Source organism: Mauremys mutica, chromosome 8, assembly GCF_020497125.1.
Source record: "Mauremys mutica isolate MM-2020 ecotype Southern chromosome 8, ASM2049712v1, whole genome shotgun sequence".
NCBI lineage: Eukaryota > Metazoa > Chordata > Testudines > Geoemydidae > Mauremys > Mauremys mutica.
In genome coordinates this window covers 66659525-66672713 of record NC_059079.1, presented here as the reverse complement: position 1 = coordinate 66672713, position 13189 = coordinate 66659525, and the positions used below count along the sequence as shown (strand labels likewise).

The 13189-nt window shown below is 41.9% G+C and overlaps 1 protein-coding gene across 1 annotated transcript in view; it reads left to right on the top strand.

Annotated features, from left to right (window-relative positions):
• The window catches only part of NOTCH2 (notch receptor 2), a 159674-nt gene that overhangs the window by 89537 nt on the left and 56948 nt on the right, over window positions 1-13189 (top strand). The window contains exons 12-14 of the mRNA XM_045026116.1: window positions 2188-2298; window positions 4249-4441; window positions 9830-9975. Of these exons, the coding sequence (XP_044882051.1) occupies window positions 2188-2298; window positions 4249-4441; window positions 9830-9975 (450 nt within the window). The remainder of the gene's footprint in view (window positions 1-2187; window positions 2299-4248; window positions 4442-9829; window positions 9976-13189) is intronic.

Sequence of the window (13189 nt, the reverse complement as noted above, 5' to 3'; positions counted from 1 at the left end):
CATGCCACTAAAGTTTGCAATAAAAAAAAGAAAAGAAGTTCAGCAATGTAGTCCCATTGACTTAAATAGCATCATTCGTGAGAGTGACATTATATTACTGCCTAAGTGTTTGCAGGATCAGGGCCCTTTAATTCTCAATATTTTATTTTTTCCCTATGGCAATTTTCCCAAACAGAATACCCTTACTAATACTTAGATTAAAAATATTTATAATTGTTTATTAAATTAATATTAAATTTTAATCTAAAGTTGCAATAGTACAACTCTCAAATTAGCTTTACAAAGCATCAACCTTACTTGAGTGATTTAAAGCACTCTATTTAAAAAATTGCTTAAATCACCTCGATTTTTAATTGTTCTGTCCTGTAAAATGTTATTACACAAGAGCCATGCGTCAGAGCATGGCTGGTGTCCTAGTGTTCTTTAAAGGAACAAACATTTATCAGAACCATTTTGGCTTGTGTCAAATAATATTGGCTTTTTTTTTCAAATGAATATTGAAGTTAACAGACCCCAAAATAAAACATGATGCTTGGAAGCAGAAATATGGTGTGGCAAGCAACAAACCATGTATCTTGTGTCATCCTTCTGACAGTAGTGCTTTAAGTAACATTCCAGAACTGCCCCCTCTGCTCTGGCAGCAGACAGCTCCCTGCAAACTGAATTGGGATCCTAGCTATTGTTCTGGCCTGACTTCTTCTCTGGGTCACCCCAGGCTTGCTTCAGCTTGGTTGCTCTCTAGAACCAAGCCTCGCTTTTGAGCATAGTCCTAACCTTGCTTTGCTGTTCTTGGGAGGTATCTGAGTTGGGCCACCTAAGCAGTCCTGGCCTCATCCTGTGTGATCCTGCAAACTACTGGAGCAGCCATGTCTTTCTGTCTTGGGAGATGAACCTTCCCATCACTATCTTTCATGCTCCACACAGTCCCGGCTGCACTATCTAGCCCCAGTGCTTCATGAACCAAATGAATCATCTGATGGAGAATTGGTTGGTTTTGTGGGGAGAGGAACAGAATGTGCAGGTTAAGCTTAGGACATGGTTACTACAGACAGAAAATGCCTTCCAGTTAGGAAACACATGCTTACCTGTAAGCCAATGAGTAGTCTCATTGACTTTAATCATATGTTTTAAATTATGGACATTGATAAGTATTTGCAGGATGTCGTGGACAGAATGAGAAATCACAGTATCTAACTTTCTCCACCGTGACATGCTGGCAGCCCTAACTATTACTTATTTGGATTATAGTAGCTGCCAAAGTGTACTAGGCACTTCCCAAACTCAGAGGGAGAAAGTCATTTAGCCAGATGATTTGCCATGGAATGAATGGAAACTCCATTATTAAACAAAACTAGTTGTTACACACTCAACTATGATCAACACAGATGTATATATGAGTGGGCCAGGTGCATATGTGAACTTCACTGTGTTGATCACCAATTTTGCTGTGGAATGCAGAAATCTACACATACCAAAAGAAGTAAAGATTTCAGATATTACTATGCTTGCAACACTAGATCAATAGTTTGATTCTGGAGAGTCTAATCACCTTGCACTTTTTTCAGAAGTCTTTTTTTGGTTTCCTTCAGCATCCTTTATTTTACAAGATTAAACTTTTTTGGTTGAGAGGTTGCTGTTTGTCATAAAATGTACACCATAAGATATCCAAGATATTGCAGCATCAGACTTGATGCTGTTGAAAGCTTTACTTGCGCATTTCGTTATACCTACACTTTTCTCTCCACAGTTCTTGCTACAGTTTTTGCTGTAACAATACAAGTAGTGTGTATTGTACTCTGTTTGCTTAACTTGGGCAGTATTCTCTCTTCCTCATCCTCAGAATTCAGGCAGTCCCTCTCAGACTGTACATAGGGAAAACAGCAAAAATATTTTTCTTGTTGTGTCCAAAATGGCTGATTCTTCTGCTGGAAGGCTGATTAGATACAAGGAAACAAATTCTCCTGTTACTCACTGACTCTATTGACTTTAATGGAGTTGCACTACACTAACAGAAGAGGACTCAGAGCACCACATGCTGATATCTAATCATACACATCCCCTTGTCATGCCTAAGCAGTTTGAATACTGCAATTTGAATTTGGCTATTTTCAGGAAACTTATAGCATTGTTGTTTGTATGTTAGGGTTGTTCTGGTTTTAACTTGAATTTCATTACATTTATTTGCAGGAGTGAACTGTGAGAATAACTTGGATGACTGTGCAAGTAACCCCTGCATTTATGGAGTCTGTCTCGATGGCATTAATCGCTACGATTGTGTCTGCAAGCCTGGAGTTACAGGTAAAATGTACTTTCATTTAACAGATATTTGTCCTCAGCTTTGCCTTGAAGATAATCATCTCTCCCCTGGGAAGATGGTCTCTTCTTTCAGGAAGTTTTTTGTTCATTGATAGCAAGTGGCCTATTCAGTGTCTCAAGAAATAATTCGTATTTTTAATGAGTCTCAGTATCTCTTAATTTCAACGCACGTTCTGCCCATCGACTAAAGAAATGCCCTAGCTTGGTGATATGAATTGTAATTCTTTTGGGGTTATTTAGTCTAATTCACATGACTCGGCTTCATAAGAAATAATGATCCAAAATCCCAGTGGGTTTACTTACAGCTTCTTTATTGGAACAAGAAAGTTGTACATCATAGCAAGAGGTCTCTGAAGAGAACTTGGAGAATTGGGCCAACTTATATACAAATTAAATGTTTCCCTTTCCTTCTGCAAATATAAAGCATTCAATTAGTTTTATAATGTGCACAAGTGCACAGCTACTATCCAGCTAGTATTGGTACAAAAGTCCCCATCAGCCAACCTACTGCTCTTTGGATGGAGTTTATTCCATAGTTTAAATTTTTCTGTTTGTATTAAAATCATTTGTATCCTGCAAGTGTGCTAATTGAAAGAAACATTATTGGCCCATTTTGTTAGTGATCTGAACTAAATATCACAGCAGATCAGCCCCAGTGCTTCCAATGTCTTATGTAATGTTGTAGCTGGGTCAGTCCCACAATATTAGAGAGGCAAGGTGGGTGAGGTAGTATCTTTTATTGGACCAGCTTCTGTTGGTGAGAGACAAGCTTTTGAGCTTACACAGAGCTCTTCTTCAGGTCCTGTGGTCTTTGTCTAAAAGGTCAAAACATGCTTTGCTTGCTGTGAGCCAGACTGCATAATGAATTCATAAAATTAATGCACATGAAAGAACGTGCTGAATGTCCTGTAATAACAGTCCCTTAGTGTAATATGTCACTATTGTTACTGAAAGATTCCAGTCAGAACTGAGCCAAAATCTCTTCTCAGAAATAGCCCCAAAGAGAGAGTACTCATTTTATGCATTTCTATTGACAAATCTCTTTAAACTTCTACCTGAAGGAAATTCACTTTAAAAAAAACATGGAGGTATAACTAAGCCCAAATGGAATGAGGTATGTTCCTGACCACTCTTGCCTTTGGGCCTCCTCTAACTTTGGGCACCATGTTAGCCACCCATTGACCTTCCTGCTTTCGTGCTGTTAAAATACTTTAGCACACTTGTGAATCAGAATGTTCCAGTATTCAGGACCTGCAGCTTCCTTCAGGTCAATGGCTCAAGTTAGAGTATGAAATAGATGATTCACTTTTTAAGGCCTGGAATATATATATATTTTTAAAACTTATAGTAGTGCCCAATCTATGCCAGGCACTTTGCAGACTCACAGGAAGGAACAGACCCTTGAGGAACTTGCAGTCTAAGCATAGATGGCAAGTAGGCAGAGGTTAGGGAAAATAAGAAGCAGTGTACTCTTTTATTTAATATGCACAAGATCTAGATGCACTGCAGGCATTATGGCAGGAATGGGTATTCAAGAGGTACTTAAATGTGGAAAGGGTAGGTGCCTAGCTGATAAACTCAGGAAGGTTGCACCAGGCATAGTACAATTACATAATCTTCAATCATCCTAAAGAATGTATATAATTCTGTTCCCGTTGCAATTCTGTTGTAGCTCTTTAACAGTTCCAGAAGGCTTATGAGATGTAGATGCTCTGCTCCTGATACGAACACTCCCATCTTTCAAAAACATTGAATGCTTTAAACTCCCATAGGCTTAAATCTGAGTCAAAGCTGTCATACCTTGCAGGATCGGTCACTTTATGTTGACTTTATATTGATGATGAGTCACTGAATCTTGATAAATGTTCCCGCATACATGCGGGGTAAACTTGTGTGTGAGAAATACTAATTAACAAGTAATATTCTTTTCAGGTCCAAGGTGTAATATTGATATTGATGAATGCATCTCCAGTCCCTGTCATAATGGTGGAACATGTGTAAATGAAATGAATGGATTTCGGTGTCTGTGTCCTGAAGGCTTCCGTCAACCCAGCTGTCACTCGCAAGCTGATGAATGTCTTAGTAACCCTTGTGTACATGGAAACTGCACAAATGATGTCAGTGGGTGAGTTCTACCATCATGTTAAGTGCTTTGAGATCCTTGAGTATGAAACGCTATATATATGCAAAGTATTCAGTAGGTTTGGGCTTTTTGACTATGAAATCTTTATTTTTAAGACCAGTTTCTAAACACTTCTCTCCAGTGTTTTGTATGGAAAAGTCTGCATTGGGCCTTGACCACTGTTGAGTGATAAGAGCAGGAGGGCACTGACACATATGGAGCGTTTCAGTGCTTGAAAGTAGTTGGTTTTGATGGGATTTCTTCCTTGCATCTGGAATGCCATATGCTAAATGTGTCATTTGCAATGACCTTTTTGTTCCTGCTTGGTTCTCTCATTGTTTGGTTGCCCATTGGGCTTATTGTTAATGAGCTGTCCCAGCTACTCTAAACACCTTTGAATTACAGTTTTTCAATAAATGCCCTAAATATCGTCTGCTGTGAAGATTCTGGTTCTCCCCAGTTTTATTTCTTAATTAGACAACTATCCAAACTTGTTTATATTGCAGCTTATCATGGCCACTTTATAGTCCCCATGGGCTAGCTGCAGCTCACCCCAGGTAGTTTTCTGTGCTATTCTAACATAGGGCCTCTGCCTGGTCATACAATCTTGCCCCTGCCGTTCTTTATAGATTCTTATGCCATGCTTATCATCATAGTATCTGAGCACCTTCTAGTAGTACATTAAGTGCTGTGCCTCATATGTGCTTTGTTCTCTCATCTCTCCCCCGGAGAAAAATTGTGTGTGCAGAGCAGTGCTTCGTTTTGGTAGGGTTTTTAATGTACATTTGGCTGTGTGTTTGGTATTAGAGAATACAGGTGAAGTGTGCCTTGCCTTTGGAGTGGTATGGGATGGTCCTTAGTTCCTCTGGGATTTCTTTCCAAACTCTCGGACTGGCCCTTGAGAAAGTTCTCCCTGGCACACACACAAGCTTTACCTCTATTGTAAAGAGTTTTGTTGTGTCTGAGGAGTAGAGTTGTTGACCCCAGTTTTCATCCTGGATCTTTAGGTTGTCTCTTCGATATTGTGGGTCTGGGCCCTTGTGCACCTTTAAGATCAGGACTAAGAACTGGATATTCTAGGGGAAGTCAACAGAGAGAGCACAGGACAGATCTGGTGGGCTTGCGGTATCCCATATTGTTGAGAGGCACTGCAGTGTTCTGTACTACTAGAGTTTTACAGGGGCTGAGAGCTTCATGCACAGATATATCACATTGTTGTAGTCCAGCCAAGAGGTGGTGAAAGCATGTACAACAGGGGTCAGGTCATCATCTGCCAAGACACTTTTCAGTCCACTGAATGCCATTTGGCTGCTTTTCCCTGGTCAGGTCTGTCAGTGGGGTGGCAATTTGGCTGTAGTGTGGTACAAATTGTCGGTAATGCGCGGCCAAGCCCAAGAAGGATTGGACCTGCTTCTTTGACTTAGGTACAGGCCAATATTGGATAGCATTTACCATAGCCTGTAGGGGGTTGATAGTACCTTGACCCACCTTGTGTCCAAGGTACATTACCCTATTTAGGCCTATTTGACACTTTTTGGCCTTAATGGTTAATCCTGCCTCCCTTATGTGCTGGAAGAGAGCTTGGAGGTACTCCACGTGTTCTGCCCATGAATCTGAGACTATAGCCACATCATCAAGGTAGGCAACTTTAAATTCCCCAAATCCACCAGAAAGTTATCTACCAGTCTCTGGAAGGTGGCGGGTGCATTTTGCAGTCTGAAAGGGAGCACATTAAATTCATACAACCCTACATAGATGATGAAGGTTGACCTTTCCTTGACGAGGTCATCTAGCGGCACTTGCCATTATCACTTAGGTAAGTCTGAGGTGGATGAACTGGGCACGTCCCAGTTTCTCCAATAGCTTATCTGTGCCCAGCATTGGCTAGTTTTCTGGGCGAGTTACGACATTTAGCTTAGAGTAGTCCACACAAAGGCGGATTTCTCCATCTGGTTTGGGAACCAGAACCACTGGAGAGGCCCATGCACTTTCAGAGGGGTGGATTACACCCATCTGTAACATGTCCTTGATCGCCCTTTCTGTTGCGGTTTTGGCTTGAGGAGCCATCCAGTAAGGTTGGGCTCTAATTGGGTGAGCATCACCTGAGTCAATGGAGCGATATGCCCGTTCTGTCCATCCTGGGGTAGCTAAAAACGTTGGTGCGAAGCTGGTGTACAGCTCCTGGATTTGCTGTCGCTGCTTATGCCCAAGGGTCATGGAAAGGCTAACCTCTTCCACGCCACCATTGCTTTTTCCTTCATAGTAGACTCTTTCATACCACTCAGCATCATCTCCTTGGCTGTAAACTGGAGAACCTTGATTTCTCTGGAATAAAAGGGCTTTAGAGAATTAACATGGTATACTTTAGGTTTTAGGGTAGGGTCTGGGAACGCTATGAGGTAATTAACAGGTCCCAGGCGCTCTTGGACCATATATGTCCCCTCCGACGACGCTTCCATCTTATTGGCCTGCAGCATTTTCAGGACCATAACTTGGTCACCTACTTTGAAGGAACACTTTCTGGCATGTTTATCATACCAGGCCTTTTGCTCTTGTTGAGCATCCTGTAGGTTTTCTCGAGCAAGGGCTAGAGAGTCCTTGAGGGTGTTTTGCAGGTTCATTACAAAGTCCAAAATGTTAGTTCCTGGAGAAGATGTAACCCCCTCCCATTGCTTCTTCACCAGCTGTAATGGCCCCTTAACTTTGTGGCCATAAACGAGTTCAAAAGGTGAAAATCCCAAACTGGGATGTGGTAAAGCCCTGTAGGCAAAAAGCAACTGCTGCAACACTAGGTCCCAATCACTGGAGTGTTCATTCATGAATTTAGGCTGAATCCCCACTCTCTGCCTCCAAGGGGGTGTGCAAGGATTCTAAAAATTAATACTTGCCACTCCAGGCTTGTATTTAAACTCCCAAGGTTACAGCTTTTCTCTGACCTTGGCTTGGTAAAGGCCACCCAAATGCAAAAAAACCCCTTTGAACCCAGGAAGGAGCACTTGGGAATTCCTCCCTGTGGGGTACCCTTTCACCTCCCCTCCAGGGAAGAGCTGAGAATGAAAAGAAAGGAAATTAGCTGTGGCTATCAGCTAATCAAACAACATGCACAAACCTTTTAGGACACCAAAAATCCAATCCTGGTCTTAAAAAAGGTACATTTTATTTTTAAAAAAAAAGCGGGGGGGGCGGGGAAATACATCTGGAACTTAGGCTTTTTGCTAGATCTTAAAAGAAACAATTACAAAAATTAAGCACCCAAAACAGCTTTCTTGGGGGTTCAGCTTAAAGGTTACAAGCAAACAAAAGCATGTGGGGTTAGCACAGAGGAGAGCCACAAGCCTTAAAAAACAAACAGAAATAAACCTGATTGCGCCTAGCTAAACATTCTTATCTACTTACACATCTGTAGTTCAGATAAGTAGTTCTAGTCATGATTTGATGATTTATGATCATACCTGGCTTAAAGCTGCTTATAGCGTGGCTGCTCTGTGCCCAGAGAGCACAGACAAAGGGAAAGTTTCTTTCCCCATTTTAAAAAGTTCTACCTTCCCATTGGCTCTTTTGGTCAGGTGCCTGCTTTTTTTTTCTTTACCTGGGGGACTTTTTAACCTTTTACAGGTAAAGCAAGTGAAGAACAGCTACCAAGAGGGATTCTATAGCTAACTGGCTGGCTGGGTGTCCATCAAAGGGAGCTAACCCCCCCACGCACACTTTATTTATCACACTCGGGTTCAGTTTCAGCCAGCTGTTCTTCATCCATGAGCTGATCTCAACCAAGCACTGGACCATTTTAGTGGTAGTGGTATATGGTGAAGGATAAATAGAACTGTGTTGTCTGCATATTACTGGCACAAGAATCTATGTCCTCTTATCTGTTCAGATGGATCCATATAGGTGTTGAATAAGACTGAAGAGTGAATTGATCCTTTTGGAACGTCTATAGATGCAGCAGTGCAGTTTCCTATTACTGTTTATGGCCCTACCGGATGGATTTAAACCATTTTATTGGACTCCCCTGAACCCATCATGGCTCTTAGGCAGGACTGCAGTATCTCATGGCTGGCCATGGGGAATGCTGCAGCGAGACCCAGGAGGCTGAGATTGGATGTCTGCTCTGTATCCATTGACAGCAGGAGTTCATCCAGCAGTGCCACTGAAGCAATTTCAGGCCCATATCCTGCCCCGAATCCAGATTGTGCCAGGTCTGGAATATTAGCTTCAGTTAGATGGGCATGTAGTTGGCCTTTGGCTAGTGACTGCAAGCTTGCTCAGAAGTGGGAGATTGATACTAGACAGTGCTCAGCTAGAACTGACGTGTCCAGGCCAGGTTTCTTTGGTGCTGGTCACACTATTGCATGCTTGAAGGGGGAAGGGAAGATTCCTTCTCTGACTGAGGCATTGGGTATTTTGGTCAGGAGTGGTGCCATGACTCTTTCATAAGCTCCTTTAGGGTTTCCAGCTTCCTTAAGGAGTGAATGTGCTGCACTCCCGGAATGCAGGCAGGCTGTTGGTGGTTGGGTATAGGTAGAGAGGGCCCGTGTTGTTTGAGAAACTGTTCAAATGTGAGTGATCTTTTCAGCGCAGCAGGATGATGGTTCTTTGCAGCACTTGGTTCTGGGCTCTGGTGCGGGCTGTAAGCACTCAGGACTGAGTAAACTGTTTACCACCCTGGATAGCTCCTTAGGGCAGCTACTATGGAAGCTGATTGGAAGATTCTCTTGGTCTCTAATGCAGCCTCAGCCTAGGCTTGGAAAAATTCTTTGTATCAACCTTCATTTTCTGCCATCATCACTTGAGTTTCTGCCCCTCTTCATTTGGCACAGGATGCCAGAAAGCCAAGAAGATCTGTGTGGGTGATGTGAGGGGAGGGGCATTTGGGGGCCTGTGTATCAGTGGTTGAGGCTAGAGTGGAAAGATAATGATTCGCCAGATCTTTGATTACTTGTCCTGTGAATGGAGTGGTGCTATCCTTTATTAAGCTTTGGAATTTGATGGAGTGGATTGCCACTTCTCTTGGCTGCTTTCATCTGGAATCGCTTCACTTCATCAGCTCTCTCTATTTGGATTTGAAAGCCATCTTTTTTCCTTGCTTGTACCTTGTCATTTCTTTAGCGTCTACTAAACATTTTGAGATGGCTTGCCAAGAAAAGCGTGATGCAGAATAAAGCTGTATTTTATTAAGATAACTAATACTGGGCATGTAGCTTTAAAGATTGGGTTAGTTTTAATATTAAGAAAATTGTATAGCTGGTGTGACTAAGATAAAAATGATTCATGAACCTTTTTAAGGGCAAATCATCTCCCTGTCCCACCCTTTCAGCTTATCTACCTGCCTAGTTTTGTGGATAGAACAGCTGCTTCAGAATAGTACTGAAACATGCTATTTTCTTTCAGATACATGTGTCTCTGTGACCCTGGTTGGGTTGGAACAGACTGTGAAGTGGAAGAGAATGCATGTCTGTCAAACCCGTGCCAGAATGGAGGAATTTGTGACAGTTTGGTGGATGGATACAGATGTACCTGCAGGAAAGGATTTAAAGGTGAGCTTGAAGGATGAGTTTTTGAGCTCTGTTGTCTTCCATTTTATTGCATCTTAGTGCAACAATCTTCCTACTAAACTAAATGAAACATGAGGGATAATCCATCCTCTGAAATTTAAAATTCCAGTGATATTTGAATTGAAAACAATCTGATAATATAGGCGTGATACAATGATCACAGGTGTAATTCCTGTAGAAAAATAGTGCTTGTAAGTCTATTACAAAGAGCAGGGAGTTTCTCCGTAATTATGGTTCACTTGTTCTCTATTAGAGCACCAGTTTTGGCACCCCTTCTAAATTAAATACCTTTCTACTGCAGATTTTAGAGGTCTGACCTATGGCCTCCTCAGGCATTTCTCCCACATTGGAGATGGTTTACACAATTAACTCTTGAGCAATGGGACTCATGAGATTTTCACCACATTAACACCTATTAACTACTTCCACACCTCTTATCTTAAAAGTGGCTAATTAACTTAATTGAAAAGGTTTAGCGCACTGGACTGGTTTTTGAACCAGAGTATGTGACTGGTGAATTAGGAACATAAAAATGGCATGTCAGACAGTTGAGTTTGAAGATAACCAAAGCCCAAATAATTTAGAACTATGTCAAAACCACTTTAACCACAAGCTGGAAATACATAGAAATTTAATGCAGACTACAGAGCACATGTTCTATGCTCTGTGGCTTATGCTCCCACTCAGAAAGCAGATGGTCTCATTCTGTACCCTATGAAGTTTTATAGTGGTTTTCAGGAGTAGCCCAATTTGGAGAACATTGCAAAATACAGTCTTCCAGTGACAAAGGCAAAGATACTTGTGGAGAAGGTGATATCTGGAAAAGTCATAATGTTCTTGCTGAGGCAAATGAAAGTACTCCTGACCATTTAGATTGACCAGACGTCCTGATAATACCGGGACCGCCCTGATATTAGGGGCTTTGTCTTATATAGGCCAACTATACCATCCAGCCCCTGAAAAACAAAAAAAATGAGGAGTACTTGTGGCACCTTAGAGACTAACAAATTTATTTGGGCATAAGTTTTTGTGGGATAAAACCCACTTCATCGGATGCATGGTGTGGAAAATACAGTTGGAAGATATATATAACAGTACATGAAAAGATAGTAGTTGCCTTACCAAGTGGAGGGTCAGTTCTAACGAGACCATTCAATTCACGTGGGCTATTATCAACAGGATGGAAAAATCACTTTTGTAATGGTAATCAGGATGGCTCATTTCAGACAGTTGACAAGAAGGCATGAGTAACAGTAGGGGAAAATTAGCTTGGCAATTTAAAACTACAAAAACTAAAAAGGTTTCAGAGTTGTAGCTGTGATAGTCTGTATCAGCAAAAATCATTCTTTTTGCAAAAACTAAACTAATTTTCCCCTACTATTACTCGCTGAGCACCCGATGTTTTTGCCATTCTGCAGCAGTAGCATTTGCCACAGAAACCCATTCCTTGTTGTGAAAGCTAAACTTCCACTTAAACATTCAGTGTGTTGCACACAAAAATGAACAGCTTTTAAGAGTCTGCCTGTGACTTGGCTTGGTTAATTTCTTCGACAATCACGTCACATACACAGACCTGGCCAAACATCAAAAGGATGGGAAAAGAGGAAGATGCAAAATGTCAGAACTGAAAAGTGTAGCAGGAACATAACACTAGCAGAGGAGGAAATAAAAGGATGGGGAGTAAGGGAATAATAGGAGAAGCAGAGAGCAAAATACTAAAACTTTGCCTAACCCCTAGTGTCATGGGTATGGGGTCTGTCTGTCTGAGTGAATCCCCTCAGGTGGCATGCCTCGTGCCTTTACCTACCTTGGGGGGAATTTTGCTGTTTTTCCCTCTTTTAGGCTGGGCTCTGAGCTACAGCCCCCTGTGTATCAGCTGCTATTACACTGCAGTTTGGGCACCGGTCAGGAGTCTGTGCCCAGCACCATACAGTGATCAGACAGTCTTAAAACCAAAGTATTGTTTATTTTTAGTCATAGACACAAACCAATTAAAGAAAAGGATTTTAAAACAATAAACAGTCTGCATACACCTATCCTACTCAAATGTTTGCCATCTCAATGTCTTCAGACACGCCCAGTGAGGCCTGTGTGTCTCAGGCTGGTTCCCCTGAACAACCTCTACCTCTCTCTTGGGGGAGAAACCCTTTTAAAAACAGCCAATATTCTTTTTTCTTCTGTGTTCCCATGCTTTGACCTGTCTGGTCAAATGAGTCCTTCAGGTTAGCTGGAAGGTCAAAATCATCAAAGCTCATAGCTCTGGCATTGTCCCTTAACCACTCTGAAGTGTCTGCCGGGTGTCTTTTCCTTCCTGCTAAGTTTTTCCCTAACAGTACTCTATTGAGTTAATACAATATAGAGATATAGTAAACATCCTAATAAGCAAGCCAGTTAAATATGGACCCTGACAATTGTAAAGGCACTGTCAGGCAAATCACTAATGAATTTAGTTTATGTAGTTAAAGCTGGTGAAACTGGTTGTGACAGATTTGGAGCTATTCACAGATACAGCATGTTGGCTTGGCTGTTAAGATGTTTACTCTTTTGGATTCCTGCCATCTGGGCAGGGTTATAAAAGGAAAGGGGAAGCTGGTGCCTTGGTGGAAGTATGTGTCTTCTCCCCTCCCAGCTGGCTGAAGGCTGCGAAGCCTTCGGAGTTGGTTAGCCGGTAGTTTGAATGGAGATTTTTTCCCTTTCTTTAAATAAAGCAAGTCCTGAGGAAAGATGTGAAGAGTCCTGTAGTTGGGACTTTATTTTTCCATCCCTGGCTGCTGGATCTGCACACCACCTTAAATGGACGCTCTTAAGATACATTCATTTACACTGTCATATTAATTTGTCAGCACCAATTCGAAGTTTGCTTCTGTAGAAAACAAGGACGTGTGGTGGGAGATCCTAACTCATCTAATTGTGGATATTCCATGACTAGGATTTTTTATCCCTGACTGAATCTATTAAATGCTGCCATCTCTCCACTACTAAGCTGTTCACAGCCTGTCTAGGTCAACCAGAGGTTCCTCTCTAAACCTGCTGTCTGCTCCAGAACCATCCCTCTGTGTTACTGAGAGCCATAGCCTCCTGTCCTCTCCTCCCCCCCAAAATACCCCAGACTAGTTGGGTCACAGTGATTTAACCACCTCTTCTATCCAACACCATGTAGAACAGCAGTGATCTTCCCCTCCTCCAGCATGGATTA